General features: G+C 44.2%; 1 protein-coding gene across 3 annotated transcripts in view; it reads left to right on the top strand.

The window, feature by feature from the left end:
• TMEM143 (transmembrane protein 143) overlaps positions 1-22,341 on the top strand; it is a 549,762-nt gene extending 527,421 nt beyond the window's left edge. For 2 of the 3 annotated variants that reach the window (XM_069637349.1, XM_069637346.1), the window contains exon 8: positions 14,258-22,341. In XM_069637349.1, the coding sequence (XP_069493450.1) occupies positions 14,258-14,430 (173 nt within the window). In that variant the 3' untranslated portion in view covers positions 14,431-22,341. The remainder of the gene's footprint in view (positions 1-14,257) is intronic. The other variant, XM_069637350.1, reaches the window with a different exon arrangement.
• The last annotated feature ends 1,542 nt before the right edge of the window (positions 22,342-23,883 follow it).

Below are 23,883 nucleotides of genomic sequence, written 5' to 3' on the forward strand. Positions count from 1 at the left end.
GTGGCGAGAGCGGGCATCCCTGCCGCGTACCCAGTCTGAATTATCCATTTTTAATGCAAGTTTTGAGAAAACAGTTTAATAAAAATTCAGAATTGTTAATATAGTATGTGTTTTTATTGTAATACATGTATTGTAGATATACTGACAAGAATGTGACTGGCCTTACAGCTGGGTGGCTTGTTACTATCTGCAGGCAGCAGATGCGGATGGGTTAGCAAAGGAGGGGGTAGAGGAATTGAGGTAGAGCAGATTTCATTTAAAGTGACTTGTAATTTAGGACTAGGAAGATTTTGCAATGGAAGCCAGTAAGCCCTTCAATGTTGGCATAATAAAGATTGCCCACGCTAATAGCTCAGGAAGTCTTCATTCTATTAAAGACAAGGAGGCGAGCATTATGCTATTTCTTTCTTTATTTACTGCCATGTCAGCACTTTAAAACTTTCAACTTTAACACTGAACATTTCTGTTTTTTAGAAACAAAGTTTAGAAAACAAAATGCAGAAGTTTAAAGATCCTCTAGTCCATAGTCTTAATCGATCAATCTGCATCAGGGAACTACAAGCCCCATGAGTCTTAGGTCTGAGGTAGTCCTGACCTTTCCCCTCTGCCCCTATCTGAGGGCAGCCTTCTCCATAAGAACCCCTCTGACCAGGTCCTTTCCTCTTTATTTATGTCTGTCCACTTGAACAACTTCATTTTTGCAAACCAAACCGTCCATTATCATTGAACAGAGAATTGTTCCTTGAAACTGAGAACTTTTGCGGTCCAACATGACCAACTTGAACAGGTTTCCTTCCACTGTTGAGTAGCGTTTCATCCGGCTGTCTTTTGCTCTTCTCCTGTAAATAATGGAGAGCGAATCAGGAGGGTGGGAATGAGCAAAGGAGTTACCTCATAACAAATATAGCAATGCAGATAATAATCTTGCCATTCTGGGTGGGATATAATGCTCGCCTCCTTGTCTTTAATAGAATGAAGACTTCTTGAGCTATTAGCGTGGGCAATCTTTATTGTATGACAAGACGGGAGGCTCGCATTATGCTTGTTCAACGCTTGCTACCACCATATTCGTAATCTTAGAAACAGGCTTAAAATAGAATGTCTTAAAGGTTGATTCGGAAGACCAATCTGCTGATTTCATAATGTCCTGAAGAGACACCCCTGTCGCAAAAGCTTTGGAAGCCATCGCTCCCCTAGCAGAGTGCACCCCAAAAAGTGACAAATCAATTCCAGCCCATTGCATAATTTCTCTCACCCATCTAGCAATGGTCGCAGATGCTACAGCATGATAAGGTTTCCTGCGCGCTATAAGCAGCTGTGACACCCCTCGCGGTCTAAAATGCACTGTTGCTTTTTCATAATCTTTAATACACTGCACAACGCAAAGCTTCTTATTACTTGTGAAGTATGGTTAGTATATTACTCTCGAATCTGTCTTTGTTCTCTTGGAAATGGTAAATGATACCCCGTCTGGATAGAATATTTTCCTATCGACTTCAAGCGCTTTGACAACAGAAACTCTCCTACAGGAAGTAAGGCACAGCAGCATAGCTAGTTTTCCTGATAGCTGAGATCGGGATACATTTTCGTTATCTGGCCATCTGAGGAAAAGACGAAATACGTCTCTCACATCCCAAAACACTTTGTACTTGGGTTCCGGTGGCTTCTTGAGCTTCATCCCTCTTAGCAATCTCACGACCGCTGGGTGTTCTCCCACCGTGTTACCTTCCACTTTTTCGTGACCCGCTGAGATAGCGGACCTATAGACTCCCACTGTTCTGAAGGCACCGCCTTCTTGAAATTTAAAAGCTAAGAAGTTGAGAACCTCTACTACAGGGGCTGAAACGGGATCCACACCGTGGTCCGAACACCAGGTAGCCCACCCGTTCCAAGCCGCACCATAGCTCCGAAGGGTGGAATGCGCCCAGGAATCTCTGATGCCCTCTGCAGCGAGCTGTGAAATTCCTGGCAATTCCCATCTTTTCCTGAAACTCTGCAGGCTATCAATTGCAGCGTGCCGGCTGCTATGAGTGGGTGAGCCTGCCCTGATGGGTCGAGAAGAAGGTCCGGCAGAATGGGAACTATCCTCGGAAAATCCGTAGAAAGTTCCATCACTACTGGAAACCAGGACTGAGCCTTCCACAAGGGTAGGACTATCACGAGCTCCGCGTGATCCCTGGGAATTTTCGCTAGCACTCTCGTTATCAAAATGAATGGCGGGAAGGCATAATTCACTGCTCCTGTCCATGACTGCAGGAAGGCGTCCTTGCACGCTGCATCCGGGACTATCCTCCAGCTGAAGTATATTGGCATCTGAGCGTTCAGTCTGGACGCAAACAGATCTATGTGCAGGGGCCCCCAGAGTTCCTGCAATTGTTGGAAGACTAGGGGGGTGAAGCTTCCAATCGCTGGAGTCCCCAAGATAACGTGAATTCCAGTCTGCCACTTCGTTCAGAGTCCCTGGCAAATACTCTGCTGATACGGATATTCTGTGCTGGAGACAGTAATGCCAGAAGCTCTTTGCTAATTCTGCCAGCATTTTGGATCTTGTCCCGCCCAATTTGTTTATATCCCTTACTGCAGAGATATTGTCCATCTTGAGCAGGACGCAACACTTTACTCTCTCTTTTGTAAAAGCGCGAACTGCGAAAGAGCCCGCTAGAAGCTCGAGGCAATTTATATGGAGCTGTAACTCTTCTTCTGACCATTTGCCTCCTGTCTGCACGTGTTCGCACCTGGCTCCCCAACCTGATCTGCTCGCATCTGATTCTATTACCAGATCTGGGGCGTCGCCGAAAATAGCGCGACCGTTCCAAGCCTCCATATTCTGCAACCACCAATGGAGCTCTGTGAGGGCTTCGTGGTCCAGCGTTACTAGTTGGTGTTAGCGAAGGCCTCCTTGCAGATGTTTTATTTTGAGCCGCTTTAGAGCTCGAAAAAGAAGCGGTCCCGGAAAAATCGCTCGAATAGAGGCTGCTAGCAGACCTACTACTCTGGCTAGATTGCGAAGCGAGATAACCCTTTTCGCTATCACAGCTCTGAGCTCCTTCTTGATCTCTCCCACTTTGTACCCTGGGAGCCCGAGAGATGCCTTCACAGAATCTATTGTGAAACCTAGGAATTCTATTCTCTGGACCGGAGTCAGCAGAGATTTCTCCAGGTTCACTAAAACACCAAGCAAAGTCAGAAGTGAGAACACCCACTGGACGCTCTTTGTCAATGATAATTTGTCTGGGCCAAAGACGAGGATGTCGTCTAGATGGATAATAATACAAATTCCTCTCTCTCTGATGGCAGCTGCCACTGGTTCCATGAGCTTGGTGAAAGCCCACGGAGCGGAGGAGAGGCTGAACGGGAGGCAGGAGTAACGCCATACTTCTCCGTTCCATTGGAAGCGTAGATGCTTCCGAAACGCTGCTGCTATCGGAATCTTATGGTATGCGTCTTTGAGATCTAGGCGGGCCAGCCAGTCTCCGTTAGGCAACAGATCTCGAAGCAGATTAATCCCTTCCATCTTGAAATGGTTGTATACCACCCATTCGTTTAGATCTTTCAAATTTATTACGGGCCTTATTTTGTCCCCTCTGTGAACTAGGAACATGGTGCTGAGGAAACCGGGACCCTGTTGGTACTCGCGCTCTATCGCGCCTTTGATTTCTAACTTCGTGAGCTTGCAGTGCAAGAGCGCTGCTTCCTCTTGCGTCATGTGTATGGGGCGAGGTTCTGCTGTCTGCACGGGTGTTCCTATAAACTCTAAACGCAGCCCCACTACTGCTTGCAATACCCAAGCATCGCTTGATAAGGCTTGCCATTCGTTCAGGTAGTGGAGAGTTCTCCCTCCCACACGCAAGCTTGCGGTACTCACCCGCTGACTGCCCCGGTTGCCGGTACAATCCTCTTCCTCTTCGCCCTCTTGGAAATCTTGTTCTGGCAGGGAAGAAGGTATCCTGCTGTCGAGACTCCCAGTAATTTGATCGTTGACTTTGGGGTCTTCGCTGGAAGGTATAGCGACCGGACGAGCAACCCCTATGTCGTCCGGTCCCGGCAAAAACTCGCCTGGGGAAGATCTTCCTGATGGAACTCTGTGCTCTCTCTAGAGCCGTATATGTGCCCACAAATTGAGACATTTCTTTAGCAAACGCTTCGCCGAACAACATTCCTTTAGCGCCTTCACCTGCCTCGTAGCTGGTGAGATCACTCAATTTGTTATCTATTTTTAACAGGACTCCTCTTCTTCTTTCTGAAGAGATGGCACAGTTGGCGTTGCCTGGGAGGCACACCGCCCGTTGCGCCCAGTTACCTAAGAATGTCACGTCTACTGGAATACCAGTATCTTTTGATTTCTCTGCCAGATCCATGATCTTAGCTAGGGGCCCTGAGATGTCTAGGAGCTTGTCCTGACACCCCCTCCAGGCACGGTCTACTCCTTTCCTTATATCACGAGCTGCTTTGGTCACAAAGGTGACCATCTTGGGGTCTAGGTCTGGAGTATCTGCAAGCTTATTCGGCAGCTCTTGTCTGGGGCACTCCGACCTCATGCGTGACCTTACTTCCCTTTCTAGGGGTTTTCTAATGTGCTGGGCCATGTTGCTGCCACTCTGGGTGACGGCTCCCAATCTGATGACTTGGGATGCCGAATGGCCTCTGGATCGAACATGTCTGTTGTATCGTCGATGCTGTGGGGGCCTTCAACATCTTTATCGATGTAATCTCCCTCCTCACCCCCTTCATCGTCGGGCGAATAGCCCTCTTCTTCGTCCCCTAGATTGTACAGCCCTGGGGCAGGGGGTCTGTCCTGACTCTCTTTTTTCTTTGCCAGGAAGGCTTCTTTAAGCCTGGCGACAGGGTCGCCTTCCAATTGGGGAACAGTGTTAACCCTTTCATCGATACCCCGGGGGGTCAAAGAGTGCTTGCTCTTCCGGGCTTCTTTTCAACCCCTTTCTGGGGGTGCCCTGCTGACGTTCCTTCCTCAGGGCTGCTAGCCCGTCTTTTCCTGGCTGTAAGCTGTTTCTGCTGTTTAGCCAAAATCATTTCTAGAGTCTCCAGCCTTTTTGTAATAGACAGCTTGAATTAAGGAATCTCCAAGTACCTTCTTAAAACTTAATGATAAGTCAGAATCTTGTTGGGAAGGGTCTTCTACCCACTCTTCTTGGCTGCATTCTGGGGAAGTGGAAGGAGTATTAGTGGGTGTGCTAAATGTAGCCATGTCCTTGGTGTTGGCTGAGCCAACTGTGAGGAAGTCAGCAGCTGGAAATGCTTCTGCACACTTTCTTTCAAAAATCTGACTGGAGCTCTATCAAACCAACTTCCTTCGTTCTCTGTTTGCGCGCAATGCGCGCGGAAGCTCGATTCCCAGGGGACGCTGGGAACTGTAGAATGTTTCCAGCTCCCCTGGGTCCTAACGGCCGCCGTGTTCGCCGGCGCCGAAATACGGAAAGAGAGAGAGCGGGGTGCGGTAGTCTTAACGCGGGCTAAATATGCACGCGACTCCGGCCCCAGCTCGCTCACAAAACTCTTCTTACCTGCGATGTGCGGGAAACTCGCTGCGCTCGCGTTGCCCTAATGATACACGCCACGGTAAGAACACGTGCGCGTTCTGAGGCGACTACAAAATCATTGTAAATGCATTTCGTCTTCCTGCGCGAGCCGTTGAAAATGAGCAATAAGCATTACTAATTGTATTACAACAAATATCCAAGCAATTAATATCCATATACAGGTCATGGAGTTCATCTATCTCTTCTACAGAAGAAACAATAAATCATGTCACTTATCTGTTGGCAGCAGAAAGAAAGAGGAAAGGACCTGGTCAGAGGGGTTCTTATGGAGAGGGCTGCCCTCAGATAGGGGCAGAGGGGAAAGGTCAGGACTACCTCAGACCTAAGACTCATGGGGCTTGTAGTTCCCTGATGCAGATTGATCAAATAAGACTATGGACTAGAGGATCTTTAAACTTCTGCATTTTGTTTTCTAAACTTTGTTTCTAAAAAACAGAAATGTTCAGTATTAAAGTTGAAAGTTTTAAAGTGCTGACATGGCAGTAAATAAAGAAAGAAATAGCATAATGCGAGCCTCCCGTCTTGTCATAGAATTACATATTAGAAACTGGGAAGTCATTCTTTGCATCTCTGTACATTGTGTACTGCATGCAATTATCAAATGTTGCGCTGCTGTTTACTGTGTGTCATGGACAGAGATTCAAAAGATATGCTTTTTGGGCTTGAAAGCGTAGGGAAAATGTTTTTTTTTCCGTAACCTCCCCTGCTCTGACATGCCCACTGTCTCCTTGTAAGAGATTGTAATTGGTGATGAAGTTGGCGAAATTCAGTGTTTCGAAATATGAGGTGCAGGTAATTAACTAGTAAATCTAGACGAGACAAGTTGGGGAATGATTAGCTTAGTTTCTCCTTTGATAATGGCCCTTGCACACAAAATAAAAATTTTCCATAATGTCTTAGTAGAAAGTCTTAATTCTATTAAAGACACGGATGCGAGCATTATGCTTCTCTTTCTTTTATTTAATTATTGAAAGAAAGCTCAGCAGCAAGATATTTTCTTCAGTACCTACAAAATATGGAACAATAAACGCTAACAAGAAACATTATAAAATATATTTTAAGTACTGAAATACATAAAACTTCATTTTCCAGGAGGCCTGTGGAAAGTTCAACATGAGGTCACCAACATGTGACCTGGATCCTCCAATGAGTGACCAAGGCCCCACATAAACAGTCTTGAATATGATGCTTATTCCTCTTTCGAAGCTGCAAACTTGTCCGATAGAAGAATTGGAATTGAAGCCATCTCGTAGTAGAAGAGAAATGTGCCATGTATTAGGCAGATTTGTCTGTTGACGCTGTCCAGAGAGAGATAGAGAATCGCAGTTAGTTCATGTATATTACAACCCTAGTTCCCTTAGAGGGGTCGGGAGAGAAATACATTGTGTTATTTTAAGGAGCAATACTGCATTGAAAATCATGGAACAATTTTGCAATGTACGTATGACCATCAAGAGTGATATATTTGAATTTCTCGCCGGGTGGGATAATTCTCGCCTCCGTGTCTTTAATAGAATTAAGACTTTCTAGTAAAACATTACGGAAAATCTTTATTCTATGTCAAGACCGGAGGCTCCCATTATGCTCGTTTAAAGCTTACTTACCACAATGGATGCGGGCTGTTCTACCGGTTTCAGGTAGAATTGCTTAAACACAGATTCACTTGCCCAGTCTGCCATTTTCATGATGTCATCCAGTCGGATCCCGACTTGGAAAGCCTTAGAGGCCATGGCTCCTCTCACAGAGTGGGCTCCGAAGTGCAAGGTATCTATTCCTGCTTGGGTTAAGGTCCACCGCACCCAGCGTGCTAGTGTTGGAGCGGAAACTGCTTTATGAGGTTTGCATAAGGCTATCAAAAGTTGCCCATTAGGAGAGGTTCTAAGAAGAGCTGTAACCTCTTCGTAAGCCTTCAGGCATATGACTAAGCAGAGCTTGGGCTGGTCCCTGAAAGCAGAATAAGAAATCACTCTAGAGTTGCACTTCGTCCTCCTATGTATGTGGAATACTATGCCATCGGGGGAGAAGGTTCTGGCCGCTAGGTCTAAGGCTCTGACATCAGAAACTCTCCTGCAGGAGACGAGGCAGAGAAGTGTAGTGAGTTTGACTGCCATGTGAGACATGCCTGGAACTCTCCACCGTGACCTGAAATCCTCCACGTTGCTAGGATCAGGGATATGTGGAGGAGTAGGGGGTGACGCTGCCCCGCTGGATCCAAAAGAAGATCTGGAAATTGGGATAGAAGGATTGGAAAATCCGAAGAAAGTTCCAGAAGAACTGGATACCAGGTCTGAGAGGTCTAGATGGGGGCTATAAGAACCAATTCTGTTCGTTCCTGACGGGTCTTCGCCAGGGTCCTCGCAATTATGTTGAAGGGGGGAAATGCATAGTGTACCCCTTCGGTCCAATGTTAGAGGAAAGCATCCGTCGCCGCTGGATTCCAGCTGAAGAACACTGGTAGCTGAGTGTTCAGGCGTGAGGCAAACAGGTCCTTGGACATGGGACCCCAAACTTGCTGAATTCGAAGGAAGACTTCTCTGTCGAGTCTCCAGTCGCTGTAATCGGTCGTGTGCCGGGAGTTCCAGTCTGCCACTATGTTCGTAAGGCCTGGTAGATACTCTGCCGTGACCGAAATCCGATGTTCTAGACAGAAATGCCAAAAATCTTTGGCTAATTCCGCTAGAGGCCGAGATTTGGTGCCACCCAGATGATTGATGTATCTTACTGCAGAAACGTCGATTTTCAGTAAGATACAACAGCTCACTCTGTCTTTGGCACCCCTGTCTTTGGCTGCGAAGGAACCCGCTAGGAGCTCCAGGCAGTTTATATGCATCTCTAGTTCCTGAGGTGGCCATGTTCCTCCTGTGGCCACTGGACCGCATCTCGCTCCCCAGCCGGAACGGCTGGCGTCTGACTCTATCACTATGTCTGGGGCAGATCCGAAGATTGCTCGGCCGTTCCAGGCCTCCATGTGGGTAAGCCGAGTTCCGTTCTTGCTTCTGGTGAGTCTGTCGCTGTGAGTAAGAGAGACTGTGTCTTAAATGCTGTCCCTTCAGTCTCTGTAACTCTCGGTAGTGTAGAGGTCCGGGGAAAATAGCTTGGATAGAGGAGAAGAGAAGTCCTATTAGCCGCGCTAGGTCTCGAAGAGAGATCTCGTACCTCTGTAGGAGACTTCGGATCTCCCGTTTGGTGGAGTGAATTTTGGCTGTCGGGAGACGGAGTTGAGCCAATTCGGTGTCTATTACAAATCCTAGAAACTCTAGGTTTCTGGATGGGTGAAGGATAGATTTTTCCCAATTTATGAGGAATGCGAGACTGTGTAGTATGTCTATGCCCAGCTTGCTCTGTTGTTCTACCAGCGCTCAAGACTGTGCCATGAAGATAATATCGTCCAAATATATTATCAGCCGAACACCTTGTTCTCTTAACTGTGCTACTACTGGTCTCAGAAGCTTGGTGAAAGCCCAAGGAGCTGACTGAAGAGGGACCGAATGGCAGGCTCGTGAATTCCCAGTCCTGAGGATTCCAGGAGAATCTGAGATGGCTTGCGTGGTCCTGATGTATGGGCACCGCAAGGTACGCATCTTTCAGATCCAAACGCATAAGCCAGTCGTTGGGTCTCAGGAGGTCTCTGAGCATGTAAATACCCTCCATTTTGAAATGACGGTAAACGATGAAATCGTTGAGAGCCTTCAGGTTTATCACTGGACGCACTTTTTGCTTGCTGCGTACCAGAAATATTGGGCTGAAGAAACCGCCTTGGCTTGTGCAGGGGCGGATTGCTTGTTTGATCGCTAAACTGCGAATCTCCTTGTTTAACGCTACCTCGTCCTCTTTGGACATTGTAATGGGAATGGGACGACTTGTTTGAAAGGGTTGTGCGAAGAACTCTAGGCGCATGCCGCGAACTGTGTCTCTGACCCATGGATCCCCTGATAAGGAATCCCAATCATGCGCAAAAGGAGCTAGCCTCCCTCCTTTAGGCGTTTGCGACGCTGGCGCAGCGATAGGTAGACTGACCTGTGGTTTTTTGCTGTGCTGGGTACTGGGCGGCTCTCCTCTAACCGCAACCTCTTCCTCGCCCTCTCGAAGGGAAGACGGTATCTGCACGATCCTGCTAGGCGTGGTGATCTCTGGATTGTTGAGGTCTTCTATCAAAAGACTATCGGCCGGAAGAGCAACCTCTGCCTCATCCGGCCCTGTTGAAAATGTTTGAAGAAAAAACTCTTCTGATGGAGGATTGCGCTTTGTCTAGTGCAGTGAAGGTGCCAACAAATTTGGACATTTCCTTCATGAAGGAGTCGCCGAAGAGCAAACCTTGGGCAGCCGCCCCGGATTCAGTGTCTGCTAACTCACTCAGTTTGGCGTCGATTTTGTAAAGGATACCCTTGCAGCACTCAGCTGAAATGGTACAGGTGGCGTTCCCCAGCAAACAAATGGCTCTTTGAGTCCAGCCCGAGTATTACTGGGTCGATGGGTTCACCTGTGGCTATGGCTGCTTCAGCCAGGTCCATCATCTTTGCCAGTGGACCAGTGACATCCAGTACCCTGTCTTAGCATGATCTCCAAGCACGATCTATGCCCTTTTGTGGATCTTTGGCATTCTTTCCTAAGAAAGTAATCATTTTGGAGTGTAACTCCGGTGTCAGGGCCACCTTGTCTGGGATCCCCGGGCCTGGGCATTCTGCTTTGAGTCTCGCTCAGACCTCTTTGTCCAATGGCTTGAGTAGCCGGTCTGAGTAGCCTGTCCTTAATGTACTCTGTTGTCCTTGAAGATGGTTCCCAGTCTGTAGATCTGGGATGCACCAACTCTTCTAGAGTAAACATCCCCTTAGAGAGGGCGTGGGGAGTTCCTTGGCTGGCTTCTAAGGGATGGGGGCTGCCGCAATCCCTGAGATTGAGGGTCGTGACCCTATTGTCTGTGTGTCTTCGTCAGAGGAGACAGGAGATTGACTGTTAAAGTCATATCCCTCTTGGTCAAAGCCCTGTTGATATCCCTCTGGGTTTGAGGGTCTGGTTCCCCTGTTTTCTTCCTCGGGGTAAGAGGGTTCATCTGCGGAAGGGGTTTCCTTCTTATTCAAAAAGGCCTTTATCAGCCTGGAGAAGGCGTCTGAAAGGGCAGCAGTGGCTGGTTCTGCCTGGCCCGGGGGGTCGTTGGGTCTTTACTCAGGCGAGCCGGTATACATCCCCCATCTGAAGGGTGCTTTCTCTTTTGAGTCTTTTTTCATGTTAAGGAGTTTTCTTGTAGGTGCTCCTCCATGTTGTCCAGGCGCTGCTAAATAGGCAGGAGCATTTCTGTCACAGCTTTCTTGATGCTGGTCTCCACTGTGGAACCCAGCGTTTCTAGGTTACAAGTTCGGAAAAAAAAGCTTGAATGCCTTTTTTTTTTACAGTAAAATGACCGAAAAAAAGGGTCGATTTTTTTTTTTATAATTATTTTTTAATTTTTAATGGGGGGGTTCCCCCCACAACCCCCTGTTTTCTTTTTACATTTTTTTTATATATGCTAAACTAATAAAATATATAAATAAATAAAAAATTCGATCCTTTTTATCGGTCATTTTAGTTTCGGTCTAAAGGTCATTCAACCCTTTGCCTTCGAGCATTTGACCGGAAACCGAACCCAGCACCTTTTCCAGGCTGTTAGCCATTGCCACTTCATCTATGTCAAATGTATCTTCCTCATATTCAGACCAATCCTTTATTTTTTTCTTTAATTTCTTTATTTTTTTTATTCTGTGGGCATAGACCGCCTTCTCTCAAGCCCACAGTATACAATGGGGAGTCTCTGTAGAGCCCTGGTTCAATAGGGCAAATCGGCTTCCAGCTGTCTCTCCCTTTTCTTTTTTATATGCAGAAATGAAATGAAATGCCGGCAGAATCAGCTCCTGGCACTCGCGATCGGAAAATCCGTTGTGAAATACAACGGAAATGCGCATGCGAGCGCCAGAAAGCTGAAAAAAAACCTGCTACAGCAGGTGATCCCTCTGGTGACCGCGGGCAGAACTGCGGTCACACAGAGCTTGCAGCCGTGAAGGCGGACCCTTGTGTATTCAATAAATACGGCTTATTAAATCCAAAACGAGGAAGGAAAGAACACGCGCAGTACTCTCCGACACCAGCAGGAAGCAGCTGGCGTCAGAGAGAATCTAGTCACGGTATCGCAGGATGCGTAGTGCGTCAGACAAGAAAACAAAGGGAATTTTAACCCTTTGAAGAACGAGCGGCGAACACTGCGCTAATACAAAGCATTCATATGAAATATCACCAATAAACAATGAAAAATTACAAACATAATAGAAACAGATCTAGAATATGATGCACTTGTCTCTTGCTGTGAGCAGCAAAGAAAGAGGAAGTGGCATCATATTCAAGACTGTTTATGTGGGGACTTGGTCACTCATTGGAGGATCCAGGTCACATGTTGGTGACCTCATGTTGAACTTTCCACAGGCCTCCTGGGAAATGAAGTATTTCAGGACTTAAAAGACATTTTAAAATGTTTCTTGTTAGCGTTTATTGTTACATATTTTCTACGTACTGAAGAAAATATCTTGCTGCTGAGCTTTCTTTAAATAATTAAATAAAAGAAAGAGAAGCATAATGGGAGCCTCCGGTCTTGACATAGAATTTACCATGTTACTATGGTATGCGTGTGGTGAAAAGAGAACTTGGGCAAGGAGAGCAGCAAAGGGTAAGAGTGGGAAACATCATGTAAACAAAAATGCACAGACTTAACTCTCTGCATGTAGGGAAATTAAAATGTAATGCCGAGTGATAGCGTTCATTTGGATTTATGTATAGTTTTGGTGTTTGTACATGAAGACAATTTAATCAAGGGACGAGATGAGAGCTTTCCCTATTGGCCAGGAGAACCTTCTTGGAGGCAATTTTAGTGTTGGCGTGGTATTACATTCTCATGTTGGATGTGCATGATGGCCTTTGTGTGCTCAAGAGTGCCCAGGAGTTGTGAGGGCTGTGAAGCAGATAATATTCGATTCCATCCTGCTGATAGCCGGAGCGGGTTCTGGTAAAGCCGAGCCAGCTGACGGATCTGTCAAAGCAAGCAGTAGTCAAAGTGGGCGGTAGTGGTTGGGAGCAGCACTCCTCAACTTAAAAAAAAAAAAAAAAAGTGTTACTGTTCCTGTACTTTATTGTACAAAGAAACAGTTCCGGAATGGGTTCGTTTTAAAATAAAAGTGTAGGAAGACGTTGAGACTTGCACTTCAGTGCACTGCACTAAACATTCCCTTAAACAGCAGGTGGGTTTGTTTGGGTGTTTGGATTGCTCGTGGGAGGGGGCATGGAGATGGGGTTTGTGGGGGCAGGCCATAAGGGAACATAGTTCCACTACTACTTTTCATACACTTCCACCACTAAAAGCAAGGTATTGGCTGTGTGCAAAATGACTGTTGGGCGGAGGTTGGTGGACGCAAAAGGAGTGTTTGAAAAAGACTCTTCTCCCACCTTGAGCTATTACAGATTGGCCTTGCGTGGAGTAGTGAGATTGTGTGTCGCCTTTGCATCCAGAGAACTGGTAAATAATCCACTGGACAGCAGTATGGCATTAAATTAGAAGTAGGATTGTAAAGTAACCTTAGCAGGCTAGTTGGGTCAAAGAAGAGATTCACATTAAGGACTACGCTGTTGGATGGTCACTGTCTATATTAGAAGGCCAGCATGCAGAGACCACCTGGCATCCTACGCACATGTTTTGATGTGTTCTTGTGCTGCTTGAGTTTGTATAGACAATTTTAAAGGGAACAGGAGAGCACACCCCCTAGTCCAGGAGCTTCACAAACTAACCGGTTCTATAGACCGGAAATCTGGGAGGAACTATGGGCATTCTTAAATAAGGGTGGGTTTTATCTGGGGATAGGCCCACGATAGTGCTCTCTGGGAGTTCTTGAGGATTTCTAGAAGCTTCATGGAATTAGTATTGGTAGTGTGGTAGGCTAGGTTCCTTGTAGGTGTAGGCTGGACTATTCTGGGAGTTAATCTGCAGCCCAGGTTAAGAAGGATAGGCATAGGTGGATTATGGCCTTGTCCTGTTACTATAGGGCAGCAGAGGAATCTTCGGTTTAGAAGGGCTGTATAGTCTGCCTACCAGCTTACATTTGCAGATCTCCTCTGGGCATCATGTCCTTTTCGTGAACTGAGTGCCACTAACGCAGGTGCTTCAAAGCCCTTGTTGGCCTTGTGGGAACTGACATGATATATCTGTGAAATGACATAAAATATGTCATAAAAAGCATGACACAAGACAACCAACATAGTATAAATAAAACTGCAATTGTGTCTGAAAAATGAATGGGGGGATACATGGGTAAATAAAACAAAATTTGAGCAAAACTGGAAAGAAATGAAAGTCCAGCAGGAGTGTGTGTTTCTGGTGAGGTAGAGAGGGGACATTGTGGGGCACTCCCATCAATGCAGACGAAAGGTTTATTAAAAAGCATAACTTCTTGCCACCTTACCAGGCCAATACGCATTTGGAAGCACAATACAAATAACAAAAGAGCCCAACATTGTATAAATGTCACAATACACATTGACATGAAGAAGCAGGGGAAGGGCATATATAAGTAAATAAAGAAAAAGAGAAATATTATGTTACAATTTATGGCAAAGATGGATCGTAACAAAACACATATGTTCGGTATAGTATAGTTGGATCTCATCTGTTTTTCATTTTCCCTTAGACCTCGGGACCCTGGAACAATTGAAGACTGAAGTGGAGTCTTGGCTCCAAGTGAAATCTGGCTTGGACATTTCATTCAGCATTGATCGAGCATTCGCAAACCTTCTGAGATTTAATAGATCACAATGCCCACCGAAAGATGCACCAACGGAGAACAAACCAGAGCCAGTTTAAATCTAGGTGCACTGCATCAGACAGATGAAGTTAATGGAGCCTCATGATGGTATTTTGAGATTGAGGAGATAATCTTGCTCAATCTTCAGGGCTCCAAGCCCCTAACACTCCAAGATGCCATCTGGGGTCTGAGAGTGTGAGTTCTACAAACAAGTGCTTGTGCCAGCTGCCTTGGCAGTTTAAGATGGCCCCTAGCACAGTTGGGTTTCTCCTTTTGAATTGCATGTGGAATCTGGGAATACACTTTCTGTTTCATATGCCTCTTGAACTGCTGATATAAACTATACGTGAAACCACATCAGTAGCATCGATATGCTGCTGCCTGCTGGGAATCTTATCGGTTGTGATGTCTTGCTTCTCACACTCCACATCTTAAGGTTTGAAAAGCACCCTCCATTGTCTGTAATCTACCTTTATTGCTATTTGTTCTTATCTGCTTATAGGCTGCTTGAAATGTTCTGGTTGTGTGGTGTTAATTTGCCATTGTAGGATGATTTCTGCTTCTTTTTTAAGACTCCCTTATTCACTGATCATGCATCATTTGCCACCACTGGAGATATTCACAAAACTCTTTTGTAGAGAAACAGATCAATGAATATGGCTAGCTCTAGTACTAGTGATGCCATTCTCAAGCCTTTTGATTTTGTTTGTATGTATGTATGGGATTTTTTAAGTGTGACGTTAGCTGTGAAGACGCACAAAAGGATATTTGGTTGCTGGAACACACCAATGCACTGAGTTTTTATTTATCTTTTCTTATAAATGAATTGTTCTGATTTACGGTTAACTTTCTCCCATAGCTGCACATGTGTTTTTTCAAGCCTGGTAGTTTCAGATTACTACACTGACTGTCAGATCTAGGGCTAGCTGTTGCCTGCATGTGCATACTCTTGGGGAATTAATCACTTATTGCTTGGCTTAGGAAAGATGCCAGGCCAAATTAGGCTCCCCCTCTTCTCTGATTGCCAAGTGTTGGAGATTATGGTTTACAGGGCCCTCTCTGATTAGGAACATGGCTGTCTCTTCACGTGAATAATTGATCCACCCAACTTCATCTCACACCTCCAATAATTGATGTTCTCCATCTCAGGATTACCAGTAAAGACACTTTTAATTTCCTCCATGAAGCAGGACTTCCTTCCAAATAGTACATCCTCAGAGTTGAAGTCTTTCGTCGGATGAGCAGATTGCAAACGTCTGTGGGTGCACCAATACAAAATGTTCATCAGTTCAGGACTCTTCTTTGATGTATGCTAATGTGTTGCTGTTGAGCACTAACCACCCAACGTATCCCATTTCCTTGAAACGAAAACAAACCCTTATCCCAATTTAAATGCTAAATGACTTTCATGACTGCCTTCACAGAGGATATTACAGGATTAAAAAATCCGATGTGAAGCGCTTTTGATCAGCTTAACGTACCTAAAGGAAACAACACAAGCAAGAAAAAGGTTGTGTTCTTCTTTTTAATAATTTTCTATCACCTGCTTCAAAATGGAGTTGTATTTCTATTTTCTTGAAAAATTATTTTGACCGAGAATAGCCAGATCTTACCAAGAATAGCAAAGCCAAGCTGGCAGAGGCTCCCTTTGATGGTTTTATTATTTTTGGCAGACAAGTGGATGTTGCTGTAGAACAGATGAAATTGTAATCCGATACAGCTGAGGCTGCTTAAGATTTGTAGCAGCATACATCATAGTCCCTTTAAAGTACTCAGCACCAAAGAAGAGCTCACTAAATGCATTTTCCAACCTGTTTATGGCCTCCACTCCACCAGAGCCCAACAAACATAAGAGGGCTGCTATTCAAACCCATGTAGGAGGTCCTAGTGGAGGAATATTCATTGTTAGCCACTATGCTATAATCAATGATATTATTCCTGTAACCTTCTCAGCTCACCCAACCTATGCGGAGGGGGAGATAGACTGTTTCTTGCAGATTTATGAGAAAAGCATGTCAAGTAGTAACTAGAATTAATAAACGGGGGTTGTGGTGTATGCCCTGATACAAATTCATGACACCACTGAGATCTTTTCTTGCTGCATCTCAGGTTTTGTCAACTTCATGCAAGTTTCCTGCAGCAGCAAGTTCAGGGGATTTGTTATATGTTGGCATTTAACCAGCATTGGGCCTGTAAAGGCATGACCAATCCCATCATGGAAGTTCTTAGTACTAATGAAATGTGTGGGTTTGTGATTGATTAATTAATTCAGGAGACTATAACAGCTTTTTAAGGGGAAGAATAAAGCATGACAACCCTTGCGACAATCGCTATAGGAACGTGTCCTATGTCTCATATGATTGAGTTTACAGCTTCTATCCTCGTAACAAGGACCTCAAAGCACAGTATTTTTCTTGACTCTTGTAGATCACCATCTGTTTTAAAGCCCTGCCATTTGCAAAGCATGTTGTAAACAATTGAGGAGTCAGTTTCACAGCTCCACATGTAAGGGATTTCTTCCCTTCTGCTTTTGTATGACGGGCTCATCCAATTTGTTTGAACAGAACTTGGCCTGTTTGTCACATTGAACATTGACTGACTTGGGATTGCCTATAATGGGGCCTCTTTATCCCTGATACCAGCTCAAGGGTCTAGTTTCGAAGAGTTCCTTTTGACACACAGAAAGGGTGTCGCTTTCAGACACAGACCAGAATTGAGCTTCACATTGCTGTGATTCATAACTTCAAGCGTCAAACTTGAGTAACAGGCTAATGGGAGTAATGCCAATCTATATTTGTTAGCCAGTTTTCCCTTCATGATGAGTTCTTGGCTATTAGGCCTGGATGATTAGTGTGCCGTTATGATCCGTATAGTTACTTGCCTCTCAGAATTGGTGTTTAATGATGAAAACACGTATGCAAATGACTTGCTTCCTCGTAGACTTCACTGCAACTGGCACTAGGGAAGGACCACTTTCTCTTGATGCAATGTGCCCATACCGCAGGCCTTCGAGTTCAGGGCCTTCGTCTAAGAAATATCATGCTCTTTACATTCACCTGTGAACAGATGAACATACACTTTCTCACTATTCCGATGTTGGTTTTCATTAGTGTTGTACATAGATTCTAGGGTGCCTGAGATTTGTATAGAAGTTCATCACCAATCAAAATAAATCTGGCTGAAGGGATTCAGACAGAGTATCACACATCTTCCGGGCAGAAAGAAATAGTTGGATGGACACCCTCAACAGAGAGGGAGACAAAATCCATCACAAGTAGTACATACATGTGTTACAAGTATTATCTCAACAATGGGATAATTATGCATCGTTCTCCCTCTTTCTCCCTTTCCACCTCCACAACCAGAGAATGTGAAACTCTGGTGAATACCTGTCTGAAGAGGTGGTATTAGAGTTTTCTGTATGCATCCCCCTGCATCCCCGTTAGTGTGGGTTGATCCACAAATTCACAATGACGAATTTTGATAAATGCTGCATAGGACTGAATGGCAGACGATGCATGAATCCAACTTTCTTCACCCAGTCCCTTCACATCTGGCTTCCTTAGTAGCACAAGCTACTGTGCCAAGTACAAGAGAAGGTCCCAAACTCAAAACCACTGCCATTGTGCTTGGCAGCTCCCCTTTTTTGAGCCTTGAATGTTGATACCTGCATCTTTCTTAAGAATGCTTTAATGTTCTTATCAAGGCCAACGGACCTTAAAACTGGAAATCTATTTAACGCAAATGGAATTAATTTCGCATTTATAGTCCACGTTGGCGCTTCCGACTTGGAGTTGACCTGTTCTTTATGTTTACACTTTATTCCTGTTTTATACAGCACTGGCACACATGACCCAATTCCTGTCACAGTCCATTCTCGGCAACTGTGAGGTCCTTGGTGACTTTTCTCAAAGTTGACAAATGTAACAGGCTTTGTGTTTTCCTGTGTGAAAAAATTCTGATCTGCATTTCACAGAGAGGTCTATTTTATTATTCCACTTAAGTCACATTTAAGTTACTTCACCCGTTACATAAATATTATTAGAAACGCAATGTTTAAGACACACGTTAAATGCATATTTCACCCAACAATATTCAGGAAATCACATGCAGTACCTTAATATAGTATTTTTTAAATTAGTTTAGTTAGGCCATCCCTATTTTAGTGTGCATAAATTATATGAGATGATCATCAGCTGTTAGTATTAATCATCTTGCGCCATCTCTTTACTGATTACTTATGAGAGATCCCTCCAATATACAGTTAAAAGACTGCTCTCAGGCTGATCCGATTATTTGTCCCCGTTGGTCTGCTGTCCAACCAGGCATATGGAGTCCTGATTTGGTGCATACCTTTTGTGCCCATAGAGGGTACCACGCTTTTTGTGCTGTCACAATAGTCCCTAAATGTAAACATTGTGAAACACATGCATGGGCGTCAATAATGCAGTGATTTCAATAAGATACAGTAGACTTTGGCTTATCATTAACCGTATGAAGGCATTTATGCATGCCTCGAATTGGTCGGTTTGCATTAGGCACTCTACGTAGGCCTCAGTGTTCCACATAGTCATTTAACAGTGCCTAGTGTTCAATATTTGTTCAGTTTACACAGGGTTGCTGTTACTTGCCACAATTCTCCTGTGTGCACGAGACTAGAACATAGGCCATTCATTGCTAAAGTTCCCTTTTTTGTATTAGAGATGCTTCTCCCCTGTTTCATGTTGAGATCTTAATATGTGACCTACCACCTCCAAGTGTTTCTCCACTTGCTTCTTCTCTGTTTGTATCTTGAAGCTCTCACCTCGCCTATCCTCTTGAGGTTGGGGAGGCACAGTCTTGTCACAGCCTATTATATATAATTATGTCTACACTCCATGGATGGTGTTTAAAACAAATATATTGCATAACTTCAAGCGCACAGAAAGACTGTTGCCTCTAATAGCATAGCACGCAAATTTAAAAGCTATATTGGAAGGTGTGTCCAATGGGGTAGGCCTATATTAATTGGTGGACCTGGAAATGATTGTGGCAATACAAAGCAAGACTTTTATTAGAGACAACACCTTTTTAAAATGAATCATGTAGAAGTTATGCAGATTTTGGTAGTAGATAGAGTCTGCAGCGTGGTTGGGCCCGCACCAGCTGCAACGCTTGAGACTGTACTGTGTGTCCAGGTCAGTATTTGCTCTCAGTCTACAACTGATATATGTCTGACACAGGTCTTTTTTACCCCTACCACCTCTGCTGCAAGGTGGTCGTGTGTATTTTTATTTTTGTGATCAAACGGTTTTCCCAATTCTAATTGTTCACTCCATCCATCTGTGACTCATCTCATGAGCACTTTTTTGGGACCACCTCTCTACTGCAATGGGTGGCCTCTGCAGTCATAGGTATGGATGGACTGTGAGTGAGTTACCTATGGAAATCCAACATGAATGTGCCAGCACCACCTGGGTGGAACCTCATATTACACTGCAGGACAGTGAAGGCGCAGATCGGAAAGTAGAAAGAGAAAGGTTAATCATGTGGGGTAAAAAAAATGCTGCCTGAAGGTCAAACGGAAACTGTTAATGAGAAACAGGTTCTTACATTTTTTTGTTTGGGCCACACAATGAAGACAAGACAGGTGTTGGTTGTCTCCAGAGATTGCAGAGTGGACAACTGGTCTACTGCTTCCCAACCTGCGGTTGTAGACCATTGCAAATGTCTTTTCCTGTTTCCCATGGTTTTGTGCAAGATGCCATCTTCATAACCTGAATCCAGTTTGAAGAATGCATTATCTCAGAAGACCAAAAGTCACTACCAGTAAAGGCATCATTTTGGAGAGACAAACATCTGGATAGCTTGCATGTGCTGAATCTTCATATGCTGAAAAAAGATGCTTTGTGCAGGGTAGTTGCAGGGCATTCGCTAAAGCAGTGCCTGATTCCTTTTGCTGATTCAATTTTTTGATTCACGTGAAGGGAAGTGAACATATGTGTTTGTACACCCATTGCCTTTTTGCGTGAATGTGTATATTTTTCAAATAGTTGCCTTTTCAAGTAAGACTGCAGAAAGCAAAATATGTACTTAGCTGAATGTTGAGTCTAATTGAATGTGTTCTGTATCTGCAAAACTGGGCTATTTTTCTTTATAGAAATGCTACTGTTATTTGAAATCAAACTCTAAATGCACAAATGTTCACCTCATAAGAGACATCCCCCACCTTGCTGGTGCATATCAGCTCATATTGTGGGTACAGTGAGATATTAACGCCTGTTTCATCCTGCGCACTTTGAGGACAGATGTAAAATAAGTGGTAATATTACTGTACTTTGGTTTTTAATGCACTTTGGAAGGGGTGAGAGAGTTCATACCTTGTTACTCTTTCTTCCATTGGCCCTTTCTGTCCTCTGGATGGGACGGCCTTATATTTGGATGATACCAGAGCAGGTAACCTAGAACTTTTAAAGCACAAAGCCCAAGGATAAAAGGTTGGTAGTGGGCGGTGCTGCCTACTCCCAAGCTCCATTCTGGATTTCCCAGCTAGCCTTTGCCACCCTGGATTCATGCTTCACAGGCTAACATTTGCAAAGCTATGACCTTTCGATCAAGACATGAAGTTATAAATGTTACCACCACAGCCCAGAACATAATTACTGAAATGTGGCCTCTCAATTTTAAAATTATGCATTTGCTGAAATATCCTGCTTAGCCCTAGAATGCACTCAAAAATGGAGATTTACAGTGTTCCACAAGTGTTTGGGCTGGAAGCTTATATGTTTTTGCATGCAATTGGAATCACAGCATGAAGACGGTTAGAGAGTGTACACCTCTGGTCCTCGAGCCTACAAACCTATTGGTTTGTCGGATCAACCATTGGTTATTTAAATGAGATACTATTTTGATCCTTTGGCTATTCATTGATCTCAGGAGCAATCATGAATAACATCCTAAAAACCTGACCAATTTTCAGTCCTTGAGTACTGGAGTTGTACATCCCTGGGCTACAAGGATCTAAAAGCCGGCCCTTGGAATGCCAGCCTCTGCGTCCCAGCATGCAGTTTGTGATGCCTATTATATTTCGTGTACAAAGTTGCAGCTCTATCAGGGGCTGTGAGTCACACATTGTATTTCAGTAATGTGAAGAACACATGCCCCATTAGAGACAACCTCCGCACAGTCCTAAAAATAGTAGTTTGATACTAGATATTTATTTCATCTTTACGTCCATGCATTTGCAATAATGTCATCTGCTAAGTGACCGCCCAACCCGCCCTCCCAATGTTTGATACTTGAGTAGTGGAGCATTCGGGTCACCTTCACAGCAGTATTAAAAGAAATGCACAAATTAGAAGAATCTTTTAGGAGTACCAAAACAAATATTCAAACATGATCACTTGCATCTCTTGAAAATAATTGCAGTGCCCCCGAAAAAGAGATGGACCAATTGTTCTAGAGATTTTTGCAACATCTGTATAGTTTTGGGTTTAAAATAATGTTCAACATTGAAGTACAATATTGTGACCAATCATAGCATGTAGCATGTTTTATGGAACCATTGTTGTAATCCTCCTGTGGATATTTTAGAGCTCTCAGCATGATCTGGGTAGGTGTGTAACACTTATCAAATTGCATTTCTTTGGCATGTCCATACATCCAATTGTTTTGGCATAACATTTATAAATGACGAAGGATAGCTCAGGAAATTGTTTGACTGCTTAAGTGTAATTTTCCAAGACTACAGTACTTAAAATGAATGTTCATTGTTGCTTTGAATACGCACCAAAGATTTGCACGTATGAATGTGGTACGGTTTTAGTCTGTATGTGTTTTACAATTGTTTAAGAAGATAAGCAATGACTTGCGTGATGTTTGCACACAAATCTTAAAATCATTTTCTTATGCATGTTTAATATTTATCAGTGTTAAATGGCTTCTCTTGTCCATTTATTTGTATTTTTTAAATAAATAAGTTCTCTATTTTCTCCATGTTCTTATTTGCTTTTTTTCCACCCAGTCAATACATCCTTTGGAATCTATATCTTACCATTAAGGATCTGCATGTTAATGTACTGCAGGGTTCTCTAATCTTGTCATAGTTACCCCATTTATTTTTTACTAACCTACATTCTACAAGCCTTTTATCAATCTACGAAGTAAGTTTTATCTACAACAGTATTTTTGTAGCTTGATGTCTGTTAAAGATGTATATGCATTTTTTAGCAAAATAGGGATTGGCTTCAGATACATCCCTTGTTTTTCTTAAAGTTTAAATTAAGATTTGCTCTGACCATGGATATGACTGCAATAAGATGCTTCTGTGATGTCCACTAGCGCTTGTGCCAAATCCACTGTATTCGTCCCCTCTCCCTAAGGGGTAGTCACCCCCTTTAGGACAAGAGGTGATCCCACTAAGCTTAACACCCCCTACGGGACAAGGCAAGCGGGATCCCACTGGGGGTCAACCCCTGTCTGGAAATAGATCTCCCTATTCTCAAAGTCCCAATACTTTTGTTGACAGTATTGGTTTGAATTTGTGTAATGTCTTGAAACTTCCTTTCCTTTTGGACTGGCTGGTGTGTTTTCTAACCCTCTGTGTACAAGGGACTTGCTTAGCGTGAGAAGGGGCTGGAGTGGCCGAGCTCCTTGGAGAGGGAGGAACAAAGAGAAAGGCATTGAGCCCTCCATGCTGGGTAATACATATATTCTGATAAACCTGGGTTATGCTACCTGGTACTCCAAAGCCTTGCCATTAAGAAACAATACAACACAACATATATTGAAACAACTGATTCCCTTCATCTCCCGGGTGTGTTTCCCAAAAGAAATATTGACAGATCAGGTACGACCTTCCTTCACTTCCTGCGTAAGGTGGGCCATTAAGTCTTAAATATCAAAACCCTACGAATATTTTTATAACATCCCCAAACCGATGGCGAAGCGGAACGCTTTAATCAGACACTTAAGTGCATGTTAAAGAAACTAGTGTAAACAGATGGCAAGAATTGGGTCATAATGATACTGTGGGTCCTTTTCACCGTATGGAAAACCCCCGAATCTTCATTGGTATATTCTCCTTTTGAATTACTGTTTAGTAGGGAACACAGAGAAGAGCTTGTTATTTTTACGCTCACCTGGCTCCCACAGGGGCGTCGATCGGACCCGGACAGCTGCGACCTCCTCCAACGTGAAGCGTAGTGCAGAGATGACAGACTGGACTGGACCGCCTAATCTCGTCTGCTTGACCCGTAGAACTATTCTCTTGCACTGCAAGTGGAGAAAGGGATTTAGCCACCCGTGGATTTTTGTAATGGCACCCCACTGTTCTCCCCACTAATCACCACCGATATTCACTTTCAGTAAGCTCACCTTCTGTTTGTAAATGATGAGCTCTCCATCCTGCATGGAATGCAGGGGCGCGTATATACCAGTTACTTCACTGGTTTGAAGGCGTTGGAAGAGTACTGGATGAATATTGACTCTGAGGTTCCAGGCAAGAACCCGTAAGTATAAAGTTCAAAGAGTTC

The sequence above is a fragment of the Ambystoma mexicanum genome, chromosome 1q (assembly GCF_040938575.1).
Source record: "Ambystoma mexicanum isolate Mex_15411 chromosome 1q, UKY_AmexF1_1, whole genome shotgun sequence".
Lineage (NCBI taxonomy): Eukaryota > Metazoa > Chordata > Amphibia > Caudata > Ambystomatidae > Ambystoma > Ambystoma mexicanum.